Source organism: Numenius arquata, chromosome 2 (genome assembly GCF_964106895.1).
Source record: "Numenius arquata chromosome 2, bNumArq3.hap1.1, whole genome shotgun sequence".
NCBI classification, from domain to species: Eukaryota; Metazoa; Chordata; class Aves; order Charadriiformes; family Scolopacidae; genus Numenius; species Numenius arquata.
Window position 1 is genome coordinate 82,620,261 of NC_133577.1, and position 27,706 is coordinate 82,647,966.

General features: G+C 41.8%; 1 protein-coding gene across 1 annotated transcript; it reads left to right on the forward strand.

Annotated features, from left to right (window-relative positions):
- Positions 1–3,891: 3,891 nt before the first annotated feature.
- NDUFA12 (NADH:ubiquinone oxidoreductase subunit A12) lies at positions 3,892–19,332 on the forward strand. The gene is made up of 4 exons (XM_074168607.1): positions 3,892–4,036; positions 8,033–8,115; positions 9,100–9,187; positions 19,062–19,332. The coding sequence occupies exons 1-4, from the start codon at positions 3,948–3,950 to the stop codon at positions 19,240–19,242; spliced, it is 441 nt and encodes a 146-aa protein (XP_074024708.1). The 5' UTR covers positions 3,892–3,947; the 3' UTR covers positions 19,243–19,332.
- The last annotated feature ends 8,374 nt before the right edge of the window (positions 19,333–27,706 follow it).

The window sequence follows — 27,706 nt, forward strand, 5'->3', positions numbered from 1 at the left end:
AGCTCCTTTATGACTTCATCGTAAGAGTTTCACTAGGGAGCAAACTGAACAGCCACATACTTTGGCTAATGAAGGCTAGCTGAGGAACAACTCTAAAAGGAGTTTTTCTTTCACTCAGTAACCAGTGGAAATTTGCCATTGGGAAATGGAAGAAGGTGGTAGAGTTACTGCTGAGACATAACCTGAACAGCCCCCACAAAGTGGCAGGTATTTTCTAGAAGTGCCAGTAAAGGTATTATTCTGGGAGTTTTAAGTGTTTTACTCTTGTTGCAGAGGCAGATATTTGAACGTTTTCTGAAAATTATAAAATACGTACGTTTTTAAGTAACATTACACTTTAGTTCCAGGCTATGAGTTACCTTTTAACCTTTTAGGGCAATTGAACCCTAGTGACAAAAACTTTTTCATTGTGCTTTTGGGAAGTAATATGTATTATAGGACTGGCTAAAAAATCCATTAGTGAAAGCATTAGGGATTGCTTTTTTTAGACTAGAGGGAGAGGAACTATGGTTAGAGACTGGACTTGAGTATTATGGGACACTGAATTGTGGAGACTCACGTTGTAGATTGGACTTCTGGAACTTTGCAATTTTAGCAGGATGGAGCAGGAAGTGGTAACATTTTCAAAATCTACATAGTTTGGTCTTCTTTGTTAGTCTCTTCTGTTGGATTTGCTTCTTAGTTTAATTAAGAAAATGAATTCTAATTAATGTTGCAAGTATATGTTCCACCGTTGTGAACCATTGCAGAATAAATTTATGTGACTTTCCCTACTAAGAGCGAATGGCAGTAGACAAACATAATAAAAATAATTCTTCTAAGGTAAAATATAAATACTAAATCATTCTATAGATAGGTTGATTTTTGCACTTTCTTAGAACACATGAACTTAGGTTTTTCAAGATCAACTGTACCACTGAATAAAGCTCTTTAAAGAGAAACTAAAATATGTAGGATTCAGTGAGACTGTTGTGAGTCAAGAGTAGTTGCATGTCATCCTTTGAGTCATCAGGAAATGGATTTATCTTTGAAAAATATGTTCTTGTTTTTTACATTCTGAATCTGTATTAGAAAAGAAGCAACCAACTCATGTGTTCAGACTTGAGAGGGGGTTTTTTAGGCCTGAAAAAGCGTTCTGCCAGTAATTTACTGCCATTTACTTGGACCACAGGAGAAAAACAAGGCAGCATTAAATGTGTTTAGCAAGAGTTCTTGAGGCAGTGAGGCTCAGTGTACTAACTTCCCCTGGGGAACAAAAGCAACAACACAGAGTGTTAATTTTAAGAAATGGGAATTAGAAATTTCTTATGGGTGCACGAGTTATTTATAAGTTACTTGAGTGACAAGACAGCATTTTGATGCCGTCTCCCAAAGATGCCCCAATAAATTCTTAGGAAGACCCTATACTTGCACTTGCAGTCCACTGTATTTGACCGTGACATTTGCACCGAGTTCAGGGAGAATTCTGAACACAGTAGTAGGATTCTTTTCTCATGCTCGGTGACCAAATGCATTAACAAAAGCAGTGTAAGTAGATGTGATGGGACTTGAGCAGTTACGAGCTAATCAAATTCTCACTTGACCCAATTAATGGCAAAAAAAATAATACAAAGAAAGATCAAAATGTAATTCACAGGTGCTGTAAAATGGTCCTGCTACTAAGAATGTATTTCCACAAAATCTTCTGTAGGATCAAAGCCACATTAATAAGTTGACTCCTTTTTCCAGTTTTGCTTCACAATGCCCTATCCTCCACAGTGGTCTCAGTCTAAGAACAATGGTGCCACATGGATCAGTGAAGTGATCCAGATAATTCTAACCCTTGGGAAAAAAGTAATGTTATTTCACTGCCAGCAGAGAAAATGCTCATGGAATTATACTCTCAGTCAATGAAAATTATCCAAGTTACATGAATCAGGAATAGGCTTAGAAATTCGTTCAAGAGTTGAACCTATTCAATGCTTCAAAAGTTGGCTGACCTAATTTAAACTACATTTCTTTCATATTTTACACTCCATCGTCAGTAGTTTATATCAAAATGGTTTCTGTGTATGAAGTTACAGACAACAAATGAATTTTGCCTGTACATGTTCCTCCCTGGTTTTCTGCCTGCTAATGTACAATTACTTGAGCATATTTTAATATATTTAATAAATTTTCTAAAAGATTTGATTTTGAAAAGGCAAATAACCTGCCACAAGTGTATTGAAGCCTGAGACTTACCACAAAACAGATGCTGTGGTTAGAGGGCAGAGCACTGAATCAGCAGGGCTCGTGTTTTGCGTTTGAACACAAAATCACTTGTGTTCAAAATGGGACCACTAGACTTTACATTGAAATGGGTATTATATTTCCACACTGTGAACTTGGCTGACAGACCTTTTTCCCAGCCTCATTTTCCTTCCGGTTTAACACCACCTACTTCATTTTTCACTTTGGCTCCTGCTTTGTCCCTTCCTAAATCCCTGCTTCCAATGGTGTCAACTCCCACCTGCAGCTTGGCATCTTGGTACTGACAGCTTGGCTCCACTGATCAGCCAGTGCTGGTTGCAGACCTGATTATGTGTTTACCAGGTGCTTTTCTGAGTCCTGCCTGCTCTGACAAGGTACCATGGATCTATTTTTGGCTGGCCTGTGTAGTCCCAGCCTTGTGAAGGTCAATGAAGTAGTTTCTGCACCATGCCAGACCAGCCTTGCAGGGACAGCATTAAAGTACTCCCAACATCCACAGTAGGGCAATCAAAAATATTTATTTCTGATGGTTCAGAACCAGAAGGCAGTGGGACGGGATGGAGATGGTGGGGTGGAGAGGTGAATGAAGTAAGAAATACACGTTCATTAATGGCCTGCCAGAGTTGGGAAAAGCCAGGGAGAAGCAAGACTGTTAAGACTCTGACCATCACATGATGTGGGTGGTGGGCATGGAGTGACATATCACCTCCCCTCTCCTAATTTTTGATGTAGGCAATCTTGGACTCCCCACTGCCAGTCTTGGTAACTCTTTTCTCATCACAGGCCTTTTGACCTGCGTGAAATAAAGGACAGACAATAGACATTTCTATTAAAAAGGGGGGGTTTTTGCCATCCTTAAGTTTCCTGTCTCTTGCTTACCTTCACATGTAAGCACTAGGCAAATGCTCTTTTTATGGCTCTAGACTACGCAGATTGGAAGTCGAAGCCTTCATCAGAAAACACCCGTCAGCAACCTTAACAAAGGCCAGAAGAAGGATCTCACTGCTGGGTATACTTGTGAACAGTTGCTCTGTTACCACAAAGTGGGAGAAAGGTGCTCTGCCAGTCCAGGGAAACTATCAACCCCTCGGCTGGTGAGGCGCTACCTGAGGTATCAGGGTCCCATCCATGCTGCCCCAGCAGAAGGTTGTTGCAATGGCCAACTGCACCTACAGCCTTATGAGAAGGTGGCTGGGGGCATCTAACTGCAGCCTACGACTCTTTGCAGGAGAGTTAACATGGACGATGGAGCCACATTCCCCACCGGAGCGGGTCACAGAGCAGGAGGGGATGGCTGAAGAGCCGCTTGCAGGATCAGGAGTAACGTCCTCGGCAGCTGGGCAGGGCGGCACCGGGGCTGCCCGGAGGGCTGTAAATCCCCTTCCTTACCCCTTCTCAGTGGCAGGCCAGGGAGAGCCACGGTGGCGCTGATCCAAGCCGGACGCGGGCCTGGACGGCCCCAGAGGCCGCGTCCAACCGGCCCAGCCTCCGCGGCCCAGGCAGCCACCCGAAGCCGCGTCCGGTCCCGCCGGGGTCGTGTTTGGGCAACCAGCAAGCAAATGGCGGGCGGTAACACACCGCCTCAACCCTGCCCCCCGCCCTCGGGCGCTGGGCGGACGAGGCGGCGCTGCCCCGGCGAGGGGCGGGAGGCGGGAGGCGGGGCGGCCGCGGTCCGGGAAGGCGGCGGCGCCGGGAGCGGGCGGTACCGCCGCAAGATGGCGGAGTACGTGCAGGTGCTGAAGCGGGCCATGAAGCATCTCGGCGGCCACGGCGGCGTTCGCGGCGCCCTGTGGCAGCTGCTGAGGTAACGGGGCGCCCGGCGCTCCCGGAGCAGGCGGTGGGGGGGCTCCTCACTCCCCCTTCTCTACCCCGCGGGGTCACCTTGGCGGGTGGCGGCCGGGCGGCGGGCGCCCTGCCCCTCACGGCGCGGGGCTGAGGGGACGGGACGAGACGGGGCGGTCTCCGCCGCTCACCGCAGCGCCGGGGCGGTGGGTGGCCTGTGCCTCACGGGGGCCACAGGCCTCGGGATGAGGCCTCTGGCTGCGGTGCTGGGCCAGGCCTCAGGAGGAGGCCGCTGGGCGCAGCCCTCCGTGCGCTGCGCTGGGGCGGTGCGGCTCCCGATGTCCGACCTCAGCCCTTCTTCTTGGCCCGGTTGTCACAGGCCGTGTCCGCCGTGGTGACGGACGGCTCTGCCACCTCCTGCGCTTCGGCCGGCTGCCATGGTGCTGGCCCGAGGGCTGTTGGCTCTGGACCACCTCAGGTTGGCAGCGGCTTGTTTGGGCTGCCCAGTGTGCAGATCTGAAAGCCGTCCTTCTGCTGGGATCCTGTCGTGTAAAGCTGAGAATTAATTCATCTGCCTCACCGGCTGTAATTCTTTAACACTTCAAGCCATACGTCCGCCTCTCTTCGGCAGCGGGTTGTCACTGTTGACCTGTGCTCAGCTCTGGGTGCCCTCTAGCACCAGTGGCATTTTTGGCAGAATTAGTCTCAGCCTTTATTTCCAGCGGTGCCTGTGTACTTGGTTCCCCAAGCACAGAAGCTTGCACTCATCCACATTAAACTTTCTCCTATTTTTTTTTTCCCCACTCACATCTCATCTCTACCTTGCGAAGAGTGTTTTGAATTGTGACACAGTGTACTTGAAGCTCCTCCCAAATAGGAGGAGCTGCAGATTTCCTAAGGTACTCTTGTTTTAATTCAGATCCTTGATGAAACAAAGGGTGGAGGTCTGAGTGGTACGTGATCCAAATTCAACAGTGTCAGTAACCTGTGTTATCTTTGTAGCTGGTCTTGGAAAAGTAACGGAACATTTCTTCAGGGTACAGTGAATGTTGTCTTGACCACACAGACAAAAAGCTTTTTGTTAATTAATAGTGGGAAGGAGCATGGGATAGGGAGGATTTGCAAAAGTGGAGTTCCCTGCTAAATATCAAGGGCTCTCTTACACTAGAATAAACAAGCCAAGCTTTCTGAGCCTTCTTGAAGACTTTTTTTTCCAGTCATCGTAATGGCCCTTTGTCTGTTACTTCTTGTGGTTTAAACTGATTTGTTTTGAACAGTTAAACATAATATTTTGGAGAGCTGCTGATTGGGCTTCATCACTATTTCCGTACAGTGGCTTTAGTACTTGCTTTGTTCACTGAAGACAGCTCAGTTCACCTGGGACATCCTAGGATCAGCTTGTCTTTTTCTCCCACACATCACTTCATTGACAGCTCCTTATTGCCTTGTGACATCCAGATGTTTTTCTTGTGATTATGCACACAGTGCTTCAGATCTTATTAGTCTCCAGGTGCATCACCTTGTGCTATGACCTTCATGCCATTGAACTTCATTCTGGTGGTATCACTCCAGCCCTGAGGACAGTACAGAATGTCCTGTACTACTGTGACCTTCCTCTGTATGGTAATGTCATAATCTGTCAGACCCCTGTGCTTTTTGGGGGTGGGTTTTCTGTTTTGTTTTGGCTAGGAACCCTGTAAAGTGTTAAATAAGGCTACTGACAACAACATTCTTTCACTGGAACTTCACTAGTAACCTTCAATCACTCGATAATCTCAAAGGTCCCTTCCAACCAAGAAGATTCTGTGATTCTGTGATTAGCTCTTCTTTCAGCTGAGCACGTTGTCATCTTCCTGCCAGTCAATGTATCGCTCCCTTTACAGTTATTATCCATTTTAAATTATTTTCTCATTTGTTTTGTGGCACAATATTCTATGCTTTTCTGAAGCCAGCTTGACTTTTGAGAGGTCTCAGATTTGACTTTGTCTTTATATTATTCCTAGCTGTGGTGACAGGCAACTTCTGGCTTTCCTGCCTCCACTGTAGAAAGCAGCTCAGATAGACCTTCTTGTAAAATTTTGCAGAGGGAAATTTGAAGCTGTTAAGCAGTGTAAATTAAGACATATATGATTTCCCCGGCTAGTATTTTACTATTATTACTACTTCCTCTCATCCCCCCCAAGTTGATTTCTCCACTTTGTTTCCCTTCTGAGGCTGTACCTGTTACACTGGCAGTTCTCAAGAAGAAATGGAGCTGGGGAAATAAAAGCGTGGAAGAGTTTGAGAATTAAGTTTCACCTGAGTACCTCTTCCTAAGCACATCTTAATGAAGGTCTTCTCAGGGAGCTTTTGCGAATCAAAGGTCACAGGCTCAGACTGTGTTGACACCTTTCTGCTACGCAGAAAAAGGGAGCAAGGTTGGGGGCAGCACTCTCCTTTTCCTTCCAGAAGACGAAAGTTAGAAGAGAGATGTGCTAGGTGGAGAATTGCACCTGATTCTCCTAAATGTACAAGCAACAAACAGCTGCTGCCCTTCATCCGCTTCTAGAGCTGTTGAATCCTGTGTCCCAGCTGAAGGAATAGACTTGGCGCTTACAGGAAGAGTATTCAAGATGTACCTTTCTTGCAACAATTGGTGTGTGTAAGAAGTAACTACTGTTAACTTAGAAAAATGATTTTGCCAAGTCAGGAGCCTCTTCCTCTGTAAGGGTTTTATTCAGAATTTCCCTGCTTTTCTCTATGTGCTCCCCACTAAGGAGGCTGGAACAGGTTTTATGCAGTAGAAGTCAAATTATTAAGAACGTATGTGCCTGGAAACATCCTTCTTTAGTCAAGACTCAGTAAAAACGGCTGGAAAATGTAGTCTGGAAGCTATAAATACATCTTAGTGTTTGATAGCAGTACTCAGGTTATGAAGTCAGGACAAGGGCATAAGAACCCTTACAAGAAAGGGAGGGGAAGAAAGAAGGGAGAGCAGCAGTGAAATGGCTCTTCTTTTTCTGCAGCTGGGAGCTCAGGCTTGAATAGCTGACCCAGGGATCTTTGAGCATTTCCTTGACAGAGGAGAGCTGCATCAGAGGATTTTTCCACCTGTGACCACAGAGGTTTAAAATGAGTACTTGGTGGAGTCCTTATTGCTTTTGTGGACTGTGGGAAGAAAAAAAAAAACAACAAAAAAACTTTATCTGTCAGTTCCTAGCTAAGGAAGCATGCATGTGCACATCTCTTCTGTCACCTGGGACTGAGTTGAGAGTGTGTGTAATTATACTATAAACAACTGAAATCTTTGAGAGTAAACTTTTCCATATGTAATTCTGGCTGCGATCAATGTCAGTAAAAAGGAAAGCAAAGATGCAGATATAGAGGGAAGAGAGCACGTCAGTTATTTTAAGGTTTTATGAACAGAATGTAAATCATAGGTTCAGTTTAATTATTGATATGTACAGCGATGTTAAAATATGTTTTGTTTAAAGAGTTGAAACTGGTGTATACCTTACAAATGTTACTATTCCTCTCCTGGAGGTTAGTGCCCACACAGACCTGTGAGATGTTTTGAGCTGCTTCAGTGCTGACCACTTTCCACAGCAATTCAAGCTGAAATAGTAGTAACAAATAGTTGAGATGGATGGTAACATCTTCAGTTAAGTGAATTAACGTGTCTCTGGGACTCCCTTCCACAGTATTTACGGATCTGTGGGTGTTAAATTGTGCTATATTGCAGAGTTGCTTTATCTTCCACTATAAAGAGCTTTTAAATAAATAATAGACCCCCAAAGCCCTTTTGTATGACTTTTATTATCCTGTCAGTGGGGCGCACAGTAAAGTCATGCTGACGTTAGTTGTAGGAAATGGTGATTATGTTTTGCAATCCTTAAGCTTGAGTGGTTTTTTTTAAATAGCTTTACATATATCTGTTTAAGAGTTTTCATTACATATTTTTACCAACCTCTAAGAAACATCTATCACAACTTCATTCTAAGATGATGTCAACTGAAACTGTTGTTTTGGGAATTCACAGGGTTAATGATTTGAAGACTGGTACGCTGATAGGAACTGACAAATATGGAAACAAGTACTATGAAGACAAAAGAAACTTCTTTGGTATGTGTGCTAATGTGAACTCCTCTTGACTGACTGGCCAACTTCCTATGGATTGTGTAGTTTCTGCTGGTGAAATAGAACTTGTTGTCTGCCCAACTTCCTTGCACTTGACTTGTGTGAGTCTAAGAGAGGGGGCTTATAGAAATGGTTTGACATATTCTGTCTCTCTACTGCTTCCCTCAACTCATTTGCAAACATATTCAATCTGACATAATAAATATGGGATAAATCTAAGCCAGTCAGGTGCTTTCTATGTAGGTGTGCCTATATGGTAATGGGATTGAGAGCTGAGTTTGGTCCTTGACCTAAAAGCTGGTAGCTTAACAGGTGGGGGGGAGAAAGAACTGTCTTTAAAAATGCCTCACAGCTGTACTTATTTATATGATCACTTCAGGGCAAAGAAACACAGGTTAGCTTAAGTTTCCTATTACCTTAAGTAATGGGATTTTAAATAATTGTAGTGTACTTAAAAAGGTAGCACATAAAACAATGAAGGTGACACGTAAGCAATTGACACACTGATTAGGTCAAGCTCTGCTTACTGTAAGTTAACTTGTAGGGTACCTGAGGAAAGCAGTTGCTGGTAAACATTGTGTGGTAGTTTTCCATGGCTGAAACTTAGTTTAATCTTAGGTTACTGATGGCAGTGTCCTTTTGGAAAAGATGACTCCTAAAAGGGGGGAAAAATCCCCAAAGCTCTTTTTCTGTCTGAAAATTTTGTAAGTTCATGTTTCCCATTGTTTACACAATAGCTAATACTTGCTTCCTCATGAGAGTGTTAGATTTAGCTATGTAAAAATACAGTAACAGTGGAGATACAGAAGACTTAGAAAAATAAAAACTGTACTGACTTTGAAATAAGTGCCCATAATGGTAGATACTTTTATTCAAAATACTTTTCCTTGTGTTTTTAGGAATTCTCTACTTTATATGAAAATCATTTATTATTTTGAGCTAATACACTATTTCTGTTTGTTTTTTAAGGTCGACACAGATGGGTAGTCTATACTGATGAAATGAATGGCAAAAATACATTTTGGGAAGTCGATGGAAGTATGGTGCCTCCTGAATGGTAAACCATTTAGTTTAATAATACCAATTCTGTTATTGCCTGTATATTTTCTTGTATTACAAAGCAGAAGATTAGGAAAAAAACAACAACTATTTTACGGTAGTTAAGTTTTCTTGGACACAGCTATCATATATATGAGCAGAAGATTTCAGACTTGTTACTTTTAATTTTGAACTGCATTCATAACATTATATTGCTCACCGTCCTGACAGTCGCACTCACTGCTTCCTGGAGTAAGAAAAGCCTTTTGCCAGCCAGCTTGATCAGGTCAAGCCAGTATTCCAGTTTTCCTTATTAGTTGTGATTCCATCCTAATGTTTTGACAAGGTCTATGATAGCATTGAGCAGCCAGAGGTAGAAAAATTATTTTCATTATCCGTTCTAGACAAAAGCCTAAAGAACGTAAGGCAACGATGGAACAACATTCCTTAATCCACAGCCATTAGCAGTATAATTGTTTCAATTGATATGCATTGATACTCCACAAGATGAACAGCAAAGGGCCAGGATGCTCTATATGTTGACTGCTACTTGACTATAATTTTTCTTAAGGTTTTATTTTCTGTTCATGCACTTCAGTAATAATTCTGTACAACCTTGAGTTTCAGAGGGCTTGGCCACACAGCTGTTAATACTTTTTTTGTCTTCCTAAATAACTCAGGAAAAACACACACCAAATAAAATAACAGTGTATGCTAGCAAAAACAATTTCTACCTGAATCTTGAGGAATATGAATAGCACTTCAGACACAAAGCAATGAAAGGTGATATGAAATAAGAGGTGCTTGGGTATACCGAACATTGATGAATGCTGGCTTTTATTCTTCCTGTGATAGATGTTCTGTGCCAAGGCTGAGATTGATTATCTAAACTCCTAAATTGTGGCTCTCATTAGAACATTTGAGAAACGCGTGGGTAGACTGTCTAGGTAGTCAATTTTGTTTCAGATTTTCCCAGCTGTAAAATTGCGTTTAATGCAGTTAGTGCCTTTTCTTCTGTCTTCTCCAGTAAGAGCTTAATGGTATTGTTTTTTAGAAGTGACGACGGAGTCTCTAAAACTAGCACATTCCTGCCAGTGCAGGGCTGTTCCTTGTTATCTGCGTAGTAACTGTTGTTTGCTTCTAGTTTTTATCCTTTTACTATTAGACTGTGGCAGCTTTCAAGATTTTCCTTATTTTGAGGCACAGGTTTTGTTGTTTTTTTTTTTCTTTGCTCGTGCTTATGTGTTGTTTATTGTGACCTGGCAAACCATGATAAAGGGTTTCTTCCTGAGTATTAAAGTCGTGTTTCTAGGATTAAGTAGCTTGTTTAGACCATACAAATTAGTGAGGTAGAAAAACTTGGTTTCCTATCAATGTGGAAAAAATTGCCCTAGAAGAAACTGTAAATGTTTCATTGTTTTCAAGACTGGTCAGTGCAATGGGACATGAAAGGATAAACAGTCCTGTGTTCTAAGTTACTTTTGTCAGGAAACATAGTTGTGCAATACTCTTCAGGGTGGGTTTGTGTTGTTTGTTTGGTTGGGGTTTTTTAATTGCTAATAAATTTGTATATCCCATGGCAACCGTAGATATTTATTCTTATGTAGGAATCCGAGCTTTGTGACACATCTAAATCACTGACCTGTAATTCTGGACTGTTTAGATACATCTTTAAAAATAGAAGTATTTTGACTGGGAATAAATGCTGTTTTTTAAGGCTCTGCTTTTTGGGGTTTTCTTCTTCTGATGACATACAGTCTTAAATTTTTAACGTGGTATAGACTTGTGAATTGAGACTTAATATATTGTACAAGTTGCTGTCATTTTAACACAGGGTTTGTGCAGCTATGCAGGAAACGACTGGGTATTTTTAGTCCAGAAACTTGTTGGAAATAAATTAGATTCTGTGAAATTATTTCTGATAACAAAGATTCATTTGGTCCTGTATCTGTCCTGTCAGGTGTAAATAAATAAATAAATAAATTAATAAAGTACTATCCTTCCCTTCAACAGATGTAACTTTGAGACAAGTTTGTCATCCTTGAGTCAACTAGGAAGCATATAAAGTACCATTGTAACAGCTGAGTTGTGATCTGAATAGTTCCTCTAAACACTGATTTTCAACTCTACGTTTTAGTTAATTCAGCTCAGTAGAGCATTTTGGGATATGTTGTTATACCCTCTGCAGGTGGAAGCAGGTTTTACTACATTGTTTATGCTGGTGTTATTTTCAGAAAAGATTTTGCAGCTGTCATGCCTAAAGATGACACTTCTAAGAAAATCAAGTTTTAAGACCAGGGCTAACCTAGAGACTTCAGATTTTCCATTTTTTTTAAATAGTAATGCTAACTAGTTTGCAATGTTTTTGTAGTACTCATAAAAATCCTACTGTATGTATAGTTACCCTGTTTTCGTGGAAATTATGGAGAACACTAGCAGATGTGCAGGAGAAACTTTCTTCCTTTTTTTTTTTTTTTTCTTCAGTATAAGTCATACTAGAAGTTGTTTTTTTCCCTGTTTCTGGTTGTTAAATACACTGTGTATCTTGGTGCATACACTAAGATGCATGCAGTCGTGTGCCTTCAGAATTGTGGAATATGAATGATTTTTGAAATACCATTAGGTCAACCTTGCATTTCATGCATGATTAATTGGGAAAAAGCATTTTGGTATATTGAAAAGTTCTGAAGACAACTATCTGGAAAAAAAAAAAGCTAATTCATTTAGTTACCCTTTACCTTCTATCAGATACTGGAGAAAAGGAAAAAGCAGCAAGAAAAGACATCTCATATGTAATAACACATTGTAGTACCGTTTTTAGGAACTACTGAATATTTTCAGTATTCTGAAATAATTGGTGTAATGTCTTTTGACAACGGATGTACTGAAATCACAGCCTGAAGGAAATCAAGAGAGTTGTTTTGACATGTCTGCTATACAGGGAATTGAGACTGTTGCTTTTTTAAAATGTTGCCATACCAGAATGTGTAGGCTTGTGGTTTATTCTGATTTGGTTGTGTTATTTAACCTCTTTGTTACTCTGGGTTTTCTTTTCTTATCTTCAAAATTAAGACATTGATATCTACTTTGGAGACAAGTTAATTAGATTTTTTTTTTTTTTTTAAACTCCCTCAATACTTGCATTGGGAATGATTAGCATTAATCTTCTTGTAATGCTATACAAGATATTTGGCACATTTTTTTTCCTCCACAAAGACATCTTTTACACTGTTAGACAGTTACGAAAGCCAAAATACTTGTTTCATCTGCTGTTCAGAGCAGGTTGGTTGCAGGGACTCAGTGCTTTCATTTTTGAACACATTGATGGGGTTGTGCTCTGTGAACATAGAAATGATAAAAGGTAAATCCGTTTGTCCCAATGTCTGTGTGCACTCTATTTAGCACTTTCATAGAAGTCTGCATTACAGAATTGCTCTAATCGTTGGGCTGTTGAGCTCATTTCCATTTTACTGTTATGTTAGAAGGCCCAGTATCACCTTTTGTTCCTCATTCATTTATCTCTCAACCTAAAAATACTACAGTTAGCAAATCGCCTCCAGGAGCCCCAGGTGACAGATACTGTTTTATACAACTGGCATACGCTGCACAATCACGTCATCACAACTTATGTGCAGATGCACACGTTACAGGCAAAACGTTTTTCTGTTTGCTCAAAAATAACCAAAAACCAAGCAGGAAGGTGACAGAAGTAAATGACTTGCAGGTTTAATGTTTTATACTTTTGGCTCTGTAGAAAAGCTTTTGAAAGGTTTCAGGGAAGAAAATGTGAGCACTAAGATTAAGAGGAACATGTGACTCCTTGGGAATCCCTGGGCAGTTTGTAAGTACTAGTCAGGGTACCAAAAGTATTTTCGCAGGCAAAGAGTTTTCATAGTAAAAACTGGCTATCTTGAATATATCCTTCTTGATAATAACGTGGTCTGCTCTCTTTCTATGTCGAGGTCTCTATGGGTTATAGTTCTCTCCATCCACTCTCTCACCTGCTCAGTAGAAGCAAGCTTGGATCACAGGCAAGCTGAAGCCTAGGTGAAATGTTCTAAGGCAGGTTTGTTAGTATGGAAGTGTGCTTAAAGCAGAGTTAGCTTTTTTTCCCCCTTAATCAAAGGCTGCCCAGGGAAGAGAAATGTTAGGGCTGTAAAATATAGATAGATGAATCAAACAGCTCAGTGCTGCTTTTTCCATTAATGTTATTACCAGCTGCAGGTTATCTGCACTCGTAAATTTAGCAATGTAGCAAGTTGCATTGTCTCACATCATGATCACAAGAGGAAAAGGAGTGAAATTATATGGCTGAGTGCAGAGACAGAGAGCAGGACTCTGCTCTTCTGGCACCTACAGCCTCTTACTTTATGGTGCGCAGGAGGAGAGCAACGGGCCATGCTGCAGGATGATCTAAGTGTTATGGGGATGGCAGGCTGAGTAAGTCCACTTTATCATAGTGCTGAGAAAGAAGTGTGCCGTCTTGAGAAGTAGAAAGAATTACTGCCTGCAGTTATGCAAAGTGACTCTTCCTTTCTGCTTATTACCAGGAAGATTTATATAGAGTATAGCACTCCGTTCTGGTACCATGCTCTTAAAAAAAACCAAACACAGACACATAGACCAGTGGAAGAAGCCCAGGGAAGAGCAGCGAGAACAACTAGACCTCTGAGGACAGTTGGAAAGAATTGGTGTTGCTTAAAAAGGAGAGGAAATGACCATGGATGTAATCTTGAAGCATTTAATCTCTTGTAGAAGGGAAAGGCATAGTCCATCTGCCACAGGTAGATGGGTAGAATAGGAAGCAGTACGTTTAAGTTACGGAGGAAGTGTTACAGATTGGACATTACTATCATTGCCACTAAAAAATGCTACTCATCTTCACTGGCATAACTTGGTTTGGGAAGATGAGCAAGCCAGTATTAAAGCTACTCCATAACAAATTAAGGAGGCATCTGCTGGGAGTGACATGGATGTAGCTGATACTTCTCTGGGTCTAAAGCATATGCTGTGTCTAAATCCCTTCCAGACTTGTATTCTAGGTTCTTTGGCCCTCACAATTAAGGGTTTGTCGGTTATTTCCACTGAAACCAAGTCAGGGGAGTAAGTAACTGAGTATCTTACTGTGCTTCATCTGTTTGGGATCAGAGGAGAGTGTAGCATTTTCTCCCCCTATGTTTTTTTATATCAGCCTTGATTTTCAGGTTATGTTCACATCTCATGCAAAAGTTCCCTATGTATCTGCTTATTTCTGCCATAGGCTTTTATTTGCTATTCAGGATACTCTTGTAGCTGAAATTTCAAAGAGCACAAGTTTGCATCTGGAGGATTTTCGGGAGGTCAGCTTGAGCCCACTGAGCACGGGGCAACTTGGAACCCAATTTTCCACTTTCAGCAGGGCTATGCTGTGGAGTAAGGCTTCCCTTTGAGAGTACATATGCAAGTCAAGGCCTGATGTCTTAGATGCTAGGTGTGCTTCTCTTGCATCACTCAAAGCCTTTTGTGACTGTCCACACACTGTTTGTTTACCATTTGTCTAGTTTAATGTAATTTGGTTTGTGTTTTGGCCAAATACTTTGCAAAAACAAATTGACAACTGGTGTTTATGTATACAAACTAGTTAAAAGTCATTTTGCTCTTTCAATATGTTAACGTCTTGTGGAGAAAGAGGAACTGCCATCTGATAATAGTTTTCGCCATTTGCAAGGCCACTTCCTTTTACCAGCACTGTCCTACCTATGTGTAATGTCTGCCCTGTACTTTTGATATTTATTTCCATGTGGTGCAAATCTGACATCTTTGGAAGGAGCTTCAGGAGTTCTAGCTTCATACAATGAAATATTTCAAATTTAACTTCAGTTTAATAATCTGTATCCTCTTTGTTAGTTGATCTGACAGCTGAAGGAGGGAGCAATGTAGCATCTCAGACTTAAAGTGCTAACATACTAAAAATTTAAAGAAATGTGCTGCTATTCTATAAAACTGCTGCTTTTCAAATCTGCCTCCAAGGAAAACAAAACAAAATGAACAGAAAAGGGGGGGTAAAATTTCCATCCTTTCAGTATCTTCACAGTAAATTTGTGGGTTTTATGACTAAATTAAATGCTAGTGTTGTGTTTTTAGGTAAGTGGGATGCTGTTTCATTACTATGCAATGATATCTTATCGTACCTTGCGTGGGAAATCAGAGTTACCTCCCATGTGTAAACAAATAAACACATGTTTCTTGTCCCTTTTTTCCTTCTCTTCCCATTCTTCTCTGCCCTTTGACCATGACACACATCTTCACTTCTCTTTTGTCTTACTGTGGCATGGTTAACCTGTTGAAAAAAGCGGATGCTACCAAGTTGGCAAACATCCTGAACTTACATAGATGGTGCCTGAACCTTGCAGATGCACATATGGTAGTAGCTACGGAGTTTGTGTAGCATCGGTTCTTGTTTGACAGCTTGTACATCATATAATTGGCTCCTGTCCCTTGTAGCTTCAGTTTGAAATCTATTTGCTTTTAAATATTTGTCTAAGACTTGGAAGAAAATTCTTAGTAGTCTTGAGAGCGTTTGAAGATGTTTTGAGGTGTCTTTCATCTGTTTACCCAAGGAAAAGCCCGGAGGCTTTACTGTCCTCAGTCTGCTTGGTAGTGACTCTGCTCTGCGATTCAGGAAGCTGCTTCAGTCTCTTTAGAGCTTCTGCTATCCTCCTTATTTTCTTTGCTCTGCGTAAATTGTCTGCTTCTTTGTAGGTTTTAAGTCATTAATTGCTTTTGAATCCTGTTTTTCCATCCATGGATTCATAGGCAGTTCGTATAGAAATCTGGCCATCTGCAAGATGTCAAATCTCTTTATTCATGCTGTTCAATCTAGTGCATGAAAAGCTTTTCTTGAGCATCTGGGAGTACAGTCTATGAGACATCAGGGCTTCAAAGGACTCTTTGAGGGAGATTGTCAAGGGAAAAGTCTTCCCAAAATAAAGTTTTCCGTCCTTACATATTTTGCTTAAGTGGAGAGTGGGAGCTTTTGTTTGAGAGAACGCTCTTTGCAAATCAAAATGCTTTTATAAGTCCCATGTTGGGCTCCTAAGGGGAATCTGTTGTGACCAGGCTTAAGCCCTGAAACTCTTAAGTCAAAGTGTACTTAATAGTGGATGGAGTTCTAAACAAACTTTTTAAATCTCTTCAGCTATTTTGGTATCTGTGACTGTACTGATATGTCTTGTAGCTGAGCAATTTTATTTCTACTTTTCAGGGTAAAAATGGGATTTAAGGATCGGTTTTGCTGATCTATTTAAGTTGGAGCCGGATTTTATATTGATGTTATAAAACCTCAGACAATCCTGAGAGCAAATATATTAATTGCTTCAAAATACTGTATTTTAAAAGACTTCACAGATTTAGAATATTTAGATTTAGAAAAGCTGCAAAACAATAGTTTAAATGACAGAATGAAACTATTGTTTTCTGTCTTCTGAGTTAAATGAGTAAGTTAATATTGTGATATTTTTCCTTACATTTCAAGGAGTGTACAATGTCAGTGTGCTTGTAACCAAAGAGGTGCCAGACATCATGCAAGCTTGAAATCTATTTGATTTTAACTGAACTTTAATAGAGTTCTTTTTCTTCACCTGCTCCAGCCTGTCTTTCAGGACCTTTGTAACTACTTTTCTGTCTAAGAAAACAATTTTTTTGTTTGTCCTCTTGGTGTGCCTGACTCTCGGGGGAGCTGGAGGATGATGAGGCGCAGTGATAGGTGCATAAATAGGGGTTTGTTTGCAGGATCCCTATCCATTATTACCAGAAGCATCACTAGCTGAAGATGTGCGTGTTTAAGTTCCCTCCGTATGTTATGGTAAGTGGGTTTGACAAACTGAGGCTGCTCTGGAGTGATACTACAAAGCATTTTGAAACACAGTATTTAAGTCAGTGTTGGCAGAATGTACATATGGACACAGGGACTGTTCTTTCCCCTTTCTCCCATGCCACAAACTGTGTTTCTTTGCGTTACCCAAAAAGCTGGCTCTCCATTGCTATGAGCATGCGATCCCACCTCTGTCAAGTTAGCTGTTTTACAGTTTTCTGCCAACTTTGATACTAGCCATCATAGGATGTGTGGTATCTTGGTAGTGTGAAGCCCACTAGTAGTACACAGAATTCTTCTAACGGGCATGAATTGGGAGAGCAAGTTCTTGTGTAATGTGGCCAGGGCATTTTCTGAAATAATAACCTGGTAATACCAGGTTTAAAATCAAGCAAGACCTGTTCTTGTATCCTCAGACCACAATGTGATTAGTAGTGCTGTGGGGCCACTTTCTTCCAGACAGAAGTCATTACCCAAAATCTTCTTTTTTAATAGAAGTAGTGGGAAATGTATACTTCAAATTTTACCAGCTTTACAAAGGAGAGTGAGGGAAGGAAGAGATGGATCCTTCTCCCATCCACGTTGCATTGGGTCACTTGATCTGAACGTATGTATAACTTTCAAACTCCGGAGTGGGTGATTTTTCCCATAGGAGGCCATTCTTTATCTTTAAACAAGGTTTTTCTTCTTACTTTTAAAGGATTTTATGGTTCCATTCAGATTGGTATTCAAGCCAGTTTCCTGGCAGTCCTTAGTCCTACAACGTGTGGCTTTCATTTGGGGTTTTTGTTTGTTTTTTTCCTGATAAAAAATGAACATATGGCTGACATGGTTTTTTTTGAAGTGAGATTTTTATACTAAAGTTATATCCAAAGTTGTGAGGTCTTTTCTTTTTTCTGAAATAAATGTCTGGAAGCTATTTGACTGAAAAAATAATCAACCTTCTGTAGAGCTCTTCAGATTTAGAATATACTTGTCAGTCTATTTCTCACTGCTGTTATTGTGGTTTTGTTTTGCTATATCAATGAAGTGTGCTGGATTTGTTGCTAAAGGCTGAAGATGCAACTTTTAGGCTTTCTAATAACAACTGGAATAGAAGACTTCTTATTTTTAGGTCAAGTTTTTGGCAAAGCTGATTAGCAGAAGCCTCTTTATCCTACCTCAGTAAAAATACGTAAGCTTGCAAAAAATGTCATAACCTCACTTCTGTCATAACTGTGCATGCAGTATTGAATACATGTACACTGGCAGATAATTCAAATGTTATTCAGGGTTGAAAGTTGCTTTGGGCACTGAAATAGAAAAGGGATGAAATCAATTCACTTGATCCCTGCTGTAGTGTTTCAGTAAATTGGTATGGAAAATAATTTGCTTGATCGTTAATGTTGTTTGCACAGGGGAGAATTGACATTTAGTTCATAGGTAAAGGATAATCACTATAATCACTTGGTAATTACGCCATTACTGATGGGTATTAATCATTTTATTGTGCAGTCAGTAAACATTTACGTGATTGTTTTACGTGAATCTGCATCATTTACCCGTATCCCAAGTGGTAGCCTCATGAATGCTTTGGAGGTGGTATTGAAATTGTGCAGTGCAGTTTTCTGGAAATTAAAAATAAAACCAAACCCCCAAACCCAACAAAAAAACTCCAGACGACAAAACAAAACCTTGTGATTTTGTCATCTGTAGCACCTGCCTTGACCTGGCTGGCTGTTTCAGGCCATACAAATGTGTGACAATTAAATACTCTTTGCACAAATACTAAATGTACAAAGAAACAGGAAAGTCAAACTCAGGTGTGCTTTCAGTTCCTTGGAAGCAAAACTGTTATTTTTCAGTTATGTTTGTGTAATTACTTTAAATCAGTATCCTGCAGTCTCATTCAAAGTCATAGTGGATAGAAATTGGTTTTTTCCTCCCTCTCAAAATAATTACTTAATGACTCTTCAGAGGAGAACCCTTGGGAGTCAGGAGGAAGGCTTGTTATAGATCATATAATGTTAGTTAATAACAATGTCTCTTTTTTCCTCCTAAGGCATCGCTGGCTTCACTCAATGACAGATGACCCTCCAACTATTCATCCACCAGTTGCTCGTAAGTTTATCTGGGAGAACCATAAATTCAATCTGAGTGGCACTCCCGGACAGTACGTACCTTACTCCACTACTCGCAAGAAGATACAAGAGTGGGTCCCACCTACAACAGCTAGCAAATAACAACAACAAATGTGACTTGCCTCAGCTTTGGCTATCAGTGTAAATTTTATTTTCACTGGTTTTGTTCAAAATAAAAGCCTCCTATAACAGCTGTGGTTTTGTTTATTGAATTGGGGGGCAAACAAGTGAGAAAACATTGGGAAGAGGGAGAGGACAGAATACACGACAAGTCTTAATCTCATCAAGATATTGGGCTTTTTGTCGTATTGTCAGTGGCTCTTCTCTTCAAGTAAGCAGCTCTCAAACTCTTTTTAGCATGATAACCGTTCCTGGCGCAGTCACTTCTCACATTTGTACCATTCAAAGGAATACAAATGTAAATTTGAAATACAGGATTCTTATCTTCAACATTATCCTATTATAGTTTCTGCATGGCAAATAATGTACTATTCTCGTACTATTTTAGGAAGCCATCTCTTTAAATATTTATAAGTTAGAATAATAAGGCCAATCAAGGATTATAGTTTTTATTCATAAATTCATTGTGCATGAGTATGCATGCACTGCTGTGTTACAGTGTGGAATAATACATAATATAAAACTTGTAAGGCCGCAGTAATCAAAGCACATCTCACCCCCTAAAGGAACTCAGCCAGAAGCAGAGTGACCCCTGTCACGAAAATCTTTTTTGTTGCTTCGGTGCTACTGAGGTTCGTTAGAAGATGTTCTCACAAGAGTTTGGGATGGGCTGTTTGTGCTATTGTGACAAGACTTTAAAGGTCTTTGGAAGCTTGAGAATGCACACTTTTTTGGGGAGATAGAGAAGTAAAATGTACTAGAACCTATTCTCAAAAATATGAAGTTTGCAATTTCACATTTGAAAAAGTTGATTGGGGCTGTGGCTTTTTCCTGTATCTTGCAGTTGGTTGATTGTTATTCCAGCCTGCTAACATTTTTTTAGCAGAGCTGCCCTCTCTGCAAGGCTTCCTCTATCTGATGGTCTAGTCTGTAGATAACTGGTGGTGGTGGGATGCCCATCCAGCCCCTCACTCACTCCACCACCTCAACTGGATGGGGGAGAAAACAGACTGCTCATGGGTTGAGGTCAAGACAGGGAGACTGCTTGCCAGTTGCCATCATGGGCAAAAGGGACTTGACTTTTTTTTTTTTTTTTCCTTTTAATTGGCAATTAATTAATGTTAAACACCACCTTCCTTCCCCTCCCTGCTTCTTCCCAGGCTCAACTTCACACCTTCATTCCCAACTCCTCTACCTCCCCCAACAGCAGTGCTGGAGAACAGGGTTTATGGTTTATTGATCTGGAACAGCTTCTCTCTACTGCTCATTCCTCATGCCTGGCTCCAGCGTGGGTCCTCTCCACAGGCTGCAGTCCTTCGGGATAAACCTGCTCCAGTGTGGGCTCTCCACGGGCTGCAGTTCCTGTTGGGAAATACCTACCTGCGCTGGTGTGGGCTTCTCTCAGGGCTGGGGGAGGACCTCTTCTCTGGGGGCTGGAGGGTCTCCTCACCCTCCTGCTCTCACCTTGGTGTCCTCATGGCTGCTGCTCGCTTCTTTTCCCCTCTTCCTCTGCCCGTGCAATGTTTTTGCCCCATCTTAAATACACTTTCCCCCGCAGCCCCCACTACCAGCACCTTGATGTTTACACCCAATCCACTGACTTATAAAAATCATTGTCAAAGACAATTAGGAAGGGTTTTGAATATGTTACACGGTTGCAGTTAACCTCTCCAGAAGAAAAAAAACCTACTTTGCTCCCTAACAGGCACTCCAGTGGCTGCACTGCTGGCTCTGTGCTGGCTCCTTTTCCTTTCCGTCCCCACCTGACTGGGTCACTTCAACCCCAGTTGGTTCCTTATTAAATCAATTTCTGTATTAATTCATTATTTAAAGGTGTGTGGGGGTTTAGCTTTAATTGCCTTAAACTAGTTCTAGTCTTCAAATTAGTAGGAAGTAGCACTTACTGAGATCTCCTAACCTATCTAATTAAGAAGGGATAATGTTTAATTTACTTTAAGTCAACAAAAGCACCGAGCACAGCTGAAAAGCAATTTGAGCCATATTGAGCAGCGTAGGTAGAAAGGACTCTTTCAACATTTCCATCTTGATGGATTATTTGACCTTAAGAACCAAGTTTCCCCCCAGCGCTGCTGAAGAGCTTCATTACTAACACTAGTCTATCCATGCCCTACGAGCACAAACCTGGGTAGAGCAATTAACTCTATTAGTTTTAGCCTCTACTTCTTTTTTAATGCGTTTTCTACCTATTTCATTCCTCTTCCTTCTTTGTCCTGCGGATTTTTTGGATTGCAGCCTAAACACGTCAGGAGGTGCAGTTGGGAACGAGCCTCTGTATTCCGGGGACAGAGAGGGATGCAGTAACTCTTCATGTGCTGAAGAAAGAGGCCTCAGAGCTGGTTTGTCCTTTCTTTGTCACCTAGAACAGAATCATTTAAGGGAGCAAACGGTTTTGAACAACTTTGTGTGCAGCAATGCTCCACAGAAATGCAGGAAAATGGGCTCGTCCTCCTGTCCGGCTGGGCAGAAGCAAGCCTAGGACTCAGCAGCTTGGTTTGGAAAGTATCATCAAGCTCACTTCTGGAGAGGACAGAAACCCACTCATCCCGCTTTAATCAGCGGGAACCACAGATGCTGGATTTTAAATGCAGAATTTCGCTGACATCTCTTGTAACGTCGCTTTTCCAAGGTAGATTGAATAAGGCATGTACAGCATATGCAGAGGAATCAGCAGTCTTCCACAGAGTGCTCTGTAAATGCTTTTGCAATTCACTCCATTTATCAGCAACCTCATTTACTTATGGACGTTCACCTTTGCTGATGACATCTGCCTCAGTATCCAAGCTCAGTTGCTTTCCGGTCTAAATGACATTTTAAATGCCAATCTGGCCCAGTGTCGCAGCAGATGGTGTCTTCAACCAAGTGCAACTGAAGCACTGACAGGAATATTCCCCTTGCACTAAATGTGACTTTAAAAGAGGCGACTTTCTGACATGGGAACCGTCTCATTAAGAAGACAAGTACCTCTTCCAGGAGCAGCGAAGTGATGAAACTCACTTTAATTTTAAAATTGTGCCTTTACCAGCAGCTTTCTGCATCCCCATGGTCCAGGGCAGCCCTTTGCTGTAGCTGCCCCCGGGCTGTTGCTGTGCTGACAGCACGCTCGGCTCAGCCCCGTACATTGGCGTGGAGCCCTTCCCTCAATGGGGCACTGCATCCTCCCTCGCTGCTGCCCTTCTCTGCCCAATAGAGCTGAAACTGGCCGTGAGACAGGGTGCAAAATGATGGAGGAAGGTGATTGAGAAATGATGGAGGGAGTTGATTCTGACTCTCTGCTCCGCTCTGGTGAGACCCCACCTGGAGTAATGCATCCAGCTCTGGGGCCCCCAACATAAGAAGGACATGGACCTGTTGGAGTGGGTCCAGAGGAGGGCCACAAAAACAGTCAGAGGGCTGGAGCACCTCTCCTATGAAGACAGGCTGAGACAGTTGAGGTTGTTCAGCCTGGAGAAGAGAAGGCTCCAGAGAGGACTTAGAGCAGCCTTCCAGTACCTCAAGGGGGCCTACAGGAGATATGGGGAGGGACTCTATCAGGGAGTGGAACGATAGGTCAAGTAGTAATGGTTTTAAACAGAAAAAGGGTAGATTTAGATTAGATATCAGGAAGAAATTCTTTACTGTGTGGGTGGTGAGACACTGGAACAGGCTGCCCAGGGAAGCTGTGGATGCCCCATCCCTGGAAGTGCTCAAGGCCAGGCTGGATGGGGCTTTGAGCAACCTGGTCTAGTGGGAGGTGTCCCTGCCCAGGGCAGGTGGGTTAGAACTCGATGATCTTTAAGGTCCCTTCCAACTCTAACCATTCTATGATTCTATGGTTCTATGAAAGCAGCTTCAGGAGACCATCTCCCTGTGTGAAGACCCCAGTAGCGATAGGTCAATACTGGGCTGTGCAACATGGGTCTGTAACACAGGCCCTACAGCAGCTGCACCACCGGCCATGCCCACCTCCTGTGTGCTGCCTTCAACCCCCCTGCCAAGCCGGGTAGCATTGCACAGCAGGATACACTACCCTGTCCCCATCACCAGGGGTGGGTCTTTGCCAGCAGAGAGTTTATCAAGACCCTGTTAGTCCAACAGCCCAGGTCAGCACGACACAGTGTTAAAATAACAAGAGAGGGCTCCATCAACAGGATCCATTGGCAGCCGCTGCTCACTAAGCCTCCAGATTTTGACCTTAAGACCCAAAAGTTGCCCTGGCTGAGCAGGTCTGGGGGTTGCCTTGCTGACAGAAGACCTGTGCTGTCAGTGAGTACAAACAACACTGTTCAGTGCTCTCGAGACTTCATATTGGCTGTGACGTTGGAAGCAGCTAATGAATCCACTGCAGCTCTGTTTGGCAAAACATAACTTCACCAGATGAGAGAGGTGGAGGGGAGAGGCAGCACCAGCACCGCACTGAAGAACTTGCAGCAAAGAGTTAACATTTCATAACCATTTCTAGCTACAGCAAGAAGAGAAATCTTCGACAGGCCAGGACATCCTAGACCATTTAAGAAAGCTGGAAGGAGAGGGGAGGAGGCCTTGTCCTTCTCTGCCCAACCTGTGCTGTACTTCAGACTGCACGCTGTGCCTGCCTGCCTCCTTGAGGGCAGGCTGAGAACACTCGGATACTTACCACCTCACATTTCTATGTCAGACAAGCTCAGGCTTCAATTCTGGGGATGTTTCCTGCTAAGGTTGGTGCTGGGAAGCAGTCTTGAGTGGGAATTACAGGGATGATTGTTTTGGACGCAGGTGGAAGTCATCAGCCCAACAAGCCGGGGTATATATTTTTCCACAGCTGTGGTTCACTCAGAGCGAAACCTTTGAGTTACTAGTTCTGTGGGGCTTATTATTCTGCTGGCAACCCAGGGGGAGAGGAGGAATAGATCCTTGCTTTGCTAAGAGGTTAAAAGGACTGCAAGTCTGAAGGCTCTCCCTTCGTGTGGCGTTTGCAAGGGGTGTACAAAAGCAGGAAGTTCGAGGTGGGGAGGAACATGGCAGCCTGTAAATGGCACTTCAGGTTCCTCATGCAAATCCCACAGCAAATGCTGTGTTACGCCAGGGGGAGGCCTATCTCAGTGGAAGAGGTCAGAGCAACACGTGTCAGCGGGGAAATGCCCAGCAGGGATTTCCTCTTGGAGACCTGCTGAGCTTTGAACACCGCCCTCTGGTTCCCAAACAGAGCAGGGCCCACGCACCGGAGCTAATGGGGGCTCTTGCTTCCAGCCAGATTTCAACGTGGAGTCCAGGAAAGGGGAGCTCTTTGCTGTGGGCGCCATTCCCAGCTGCCAGCAGGAGCAAGACCACGTTCAGCCCACAGAGGATCTCGGAACCCCTGGAGCCTTCCCTTTGCTGAAGAGCCAAAACCAGGTCTGGCCATTTCCTTTCCTTATGTGTTTGAGTCACTTGAACCCTCATAACGTCATTTCCCAGACTGATGAATTTTGCAGGCGCTCTTAGCTTTCTTCACAAGTGCCAAACACAAAGGGCAGATTCAAAGCAGGGTTTTGAGGAAAAAAAAAAGATGTGTTTTCAAAATTTATATATGTAATAATCACCTGTAAGATGGGTTTTTTTTGAAAAAGCATTTTAAAACTTACATTTGTAATTTTCTCTACTTTTTTCTTAGAGGTTTTGATTCACAATTTTTTCCTATTAAGTATCAAAAGAGGAAAAAAAATAGAACATGAATACATGTGTGCTTAGCAATATGCATATACAGAAATGTGCATAGATACATTTTTAGTGGGAATATGAAATACCAAATTTAGCATAAAGACTATATTTAGTTGAAAAATTGCATTACAAATTTTCCAACAAACAGTGCTAAACATTCTTTGTTAAATTATGGACATATGTAATACAAGTTTAAAACTGATATTCAAATCTTACTTGCTAATTAAAATCACGAGTCACTTCATTTAGATCAGTTTATCCTGTGCTACAAACCTGATAAGGCAGAAGAGATTGATTTTGATGTTGTAATCAAAAATTTGTGTGTTTGTGCACAAGAGCGAAAATAAGCATTACTGGCTAATTTTTACATGGGTATGTACAGCAGGAGCAATAATTACAGGACAGCTTCACTAATTTCTTCTAAAATCTAAATTGCTTTGGAATTTGTTCCCATTCAGAAGCATATGCAGCAAACTAAAATTTTAGGAGCCTATCTCATTCTTTATGTAAATTACCCCCAAAAAACTACATTAATAGCTTAGTGTAATTTAAACTCTGTAATAACAACAGTGGTTACAAAATCTATTAAAATAATCTGTACTACTGTTGGCATCACCTCAGCAAATTGCATCTCAAGAGTTTTCTGTTTTACATTGATTTATATTGCTAGAATATTGTATCTATTTCTTTCTCTTTGTCTATGGTGTAATTTCTTTCCCACTCCTCTAATGGACTAATCAGTTTTCCCCTGTGATATATATTTTAAATACTAGTTTTAGGGCAAGTGGTTGTAGGACTGTTTTATATCCTTCATAGCCCAAAGGATTTTCAGTTGATGGAATAGCAATCCATCAAAACACAGCCTGAATGTAACAGATGAAGTCTCATGTGGTTGAGCATTCAGACGCAGGCCTATTAATAGTTTGTTTTTTGAGGGTAACCATCCGTAAAAATTCAATGAGGCAAAACCAAATTCAGCAATATCTGTCTGTGTGGCGCTTCCCTCGTGTCTCGCAGTGAAACAATGGCCAGAGGAAGCAAGAAAACCGTAGCATGTTTTAATTTGAGGCAGCTGTGTTAAAAAAGAAAAGGGTTTATTTACCTTGGCTGTTGGGGAAGTTCATGAACCTGCTTTACTTTCCAAAGGAAAAAAAAAAGTTGAGTGCAAGGTTTTTACAGCATAAGTCTCAGGTACACCTCGCTTGCCCACAACGCAGCAGCAAGACCAAGACCGTTGTTGGCACAAATTAGATGGTTTTGTTATTTTGCACATCTCAACTTGACCTTCAACATCTCCAGTTTGACCTTCACGTCTCTCTGGGACCCAGCCTAAGGGTGGCTTGGGCCACTCAGCACAAAGCCGCCCTGGGACGGAGACGTCTCCACCTCAGAGGATCACCTCCAAATCTCAAACTGAGCCTTGTCACTGGGGGTCTGAATCGGGTGTCGACTCCTGGCAGCACTCTTGGCTTTCTGGGTATATCAAAGCTTAATTTCTGGATGCCTGTGCCCCAGAGAGCCCATTAATAATGTGAATCTATGCAGAAGAGCAAGTCTGAAACTAGAAACAGAAGCCGACGAGGGAGTTGTGCTGTCTCTCCTCTGTTTCATGCACAGGAGGAGATGCAGGTGACACCAAGAGCTCTGCCTGGCACCTGGAAGTCATGTTGGCTTCAGAGGTCTCTTGAGCTGGAGTCTGGCCAGGCAGTCAGAACACACTGTCTCCATTCAAGAATTTGCAACTTTCCGTGAATAACTGAAAATGGAGGGATAAAAACCCTGCCACTAAAATGAGCCTGTTTCAGGTCACAGAGAGGGACGATATACTTTGAGTGATCAACTTGCATTCATATATTTAACAAGCAAGAAATCAAATCACAAAGAGTAAAGCAAGATTTGGATTTCTTATATTAAAGTGTAAAAATTCAAATTTTTTACTCACTTGAAAAAGGAAGAGTGAGAGAAATACCTGGCTTTATTTCTTTTGCCTTAGAAAAAGCTTTCTTCAACTAACTCAGTATCAGCTGTAAGAGTTAAAGCCCATGGGAGACTTATGGAGCTGACACCGACTCAGACACAGGGTTGAGATGAAAGTCATAGGCTGCAGGCCAGGACACAATCTTACACTATCTGAAAGAACTCAGTCCAAAGGTATTAATGCTTTTTAATTTTTTTTTAATTATTATTTAACTAGCAGATTAAAATCCACCTTTCTTTTAACTCCTGCTATTTAATTTGCATTCCCCTCCAGTGGGATCTGGTTTCATTTTTATAAATAAGCTTTTTCAGTTTCGGTGCTGTTGCTGTAAATACTAATAGGAAATGTTAATTTGTGTTTATCAACTTCAAATGATTTCTAATGGGCTTCAAATGATGGACTTCAAATAGTTTCTGATGGATTTTTTTTTTTTTGAAGAAAAAACCCACATCTGTTACACATCTGTTAGTCTTTGGGCTTTTAAAGCTTGATTTGGCCAATAAAGTCTAGGTTTTGAAAAGCAGCAACAGAAGCCAACGTGTCCTGGCAGAACTACTTCAAATCCTGCAGTAAATAGCAATGTGTCTTGTGACATGTTTGAAAGTACAGCGCTTGAGACAGCAAAAAATTAATTCAGCGCCCAACTATTACTTGCTGTAGCCAATTATTAGAGCTGAATGAAGAATTAAGCTAAGCATGGCTTCTTTTTTGCATCCCATCAAAGTGGGATGCAAACCTTGTGGTCGCTCGATAGGTAGGTACCTGCAGCACAGGGCTGGGGACCTTGAGCCA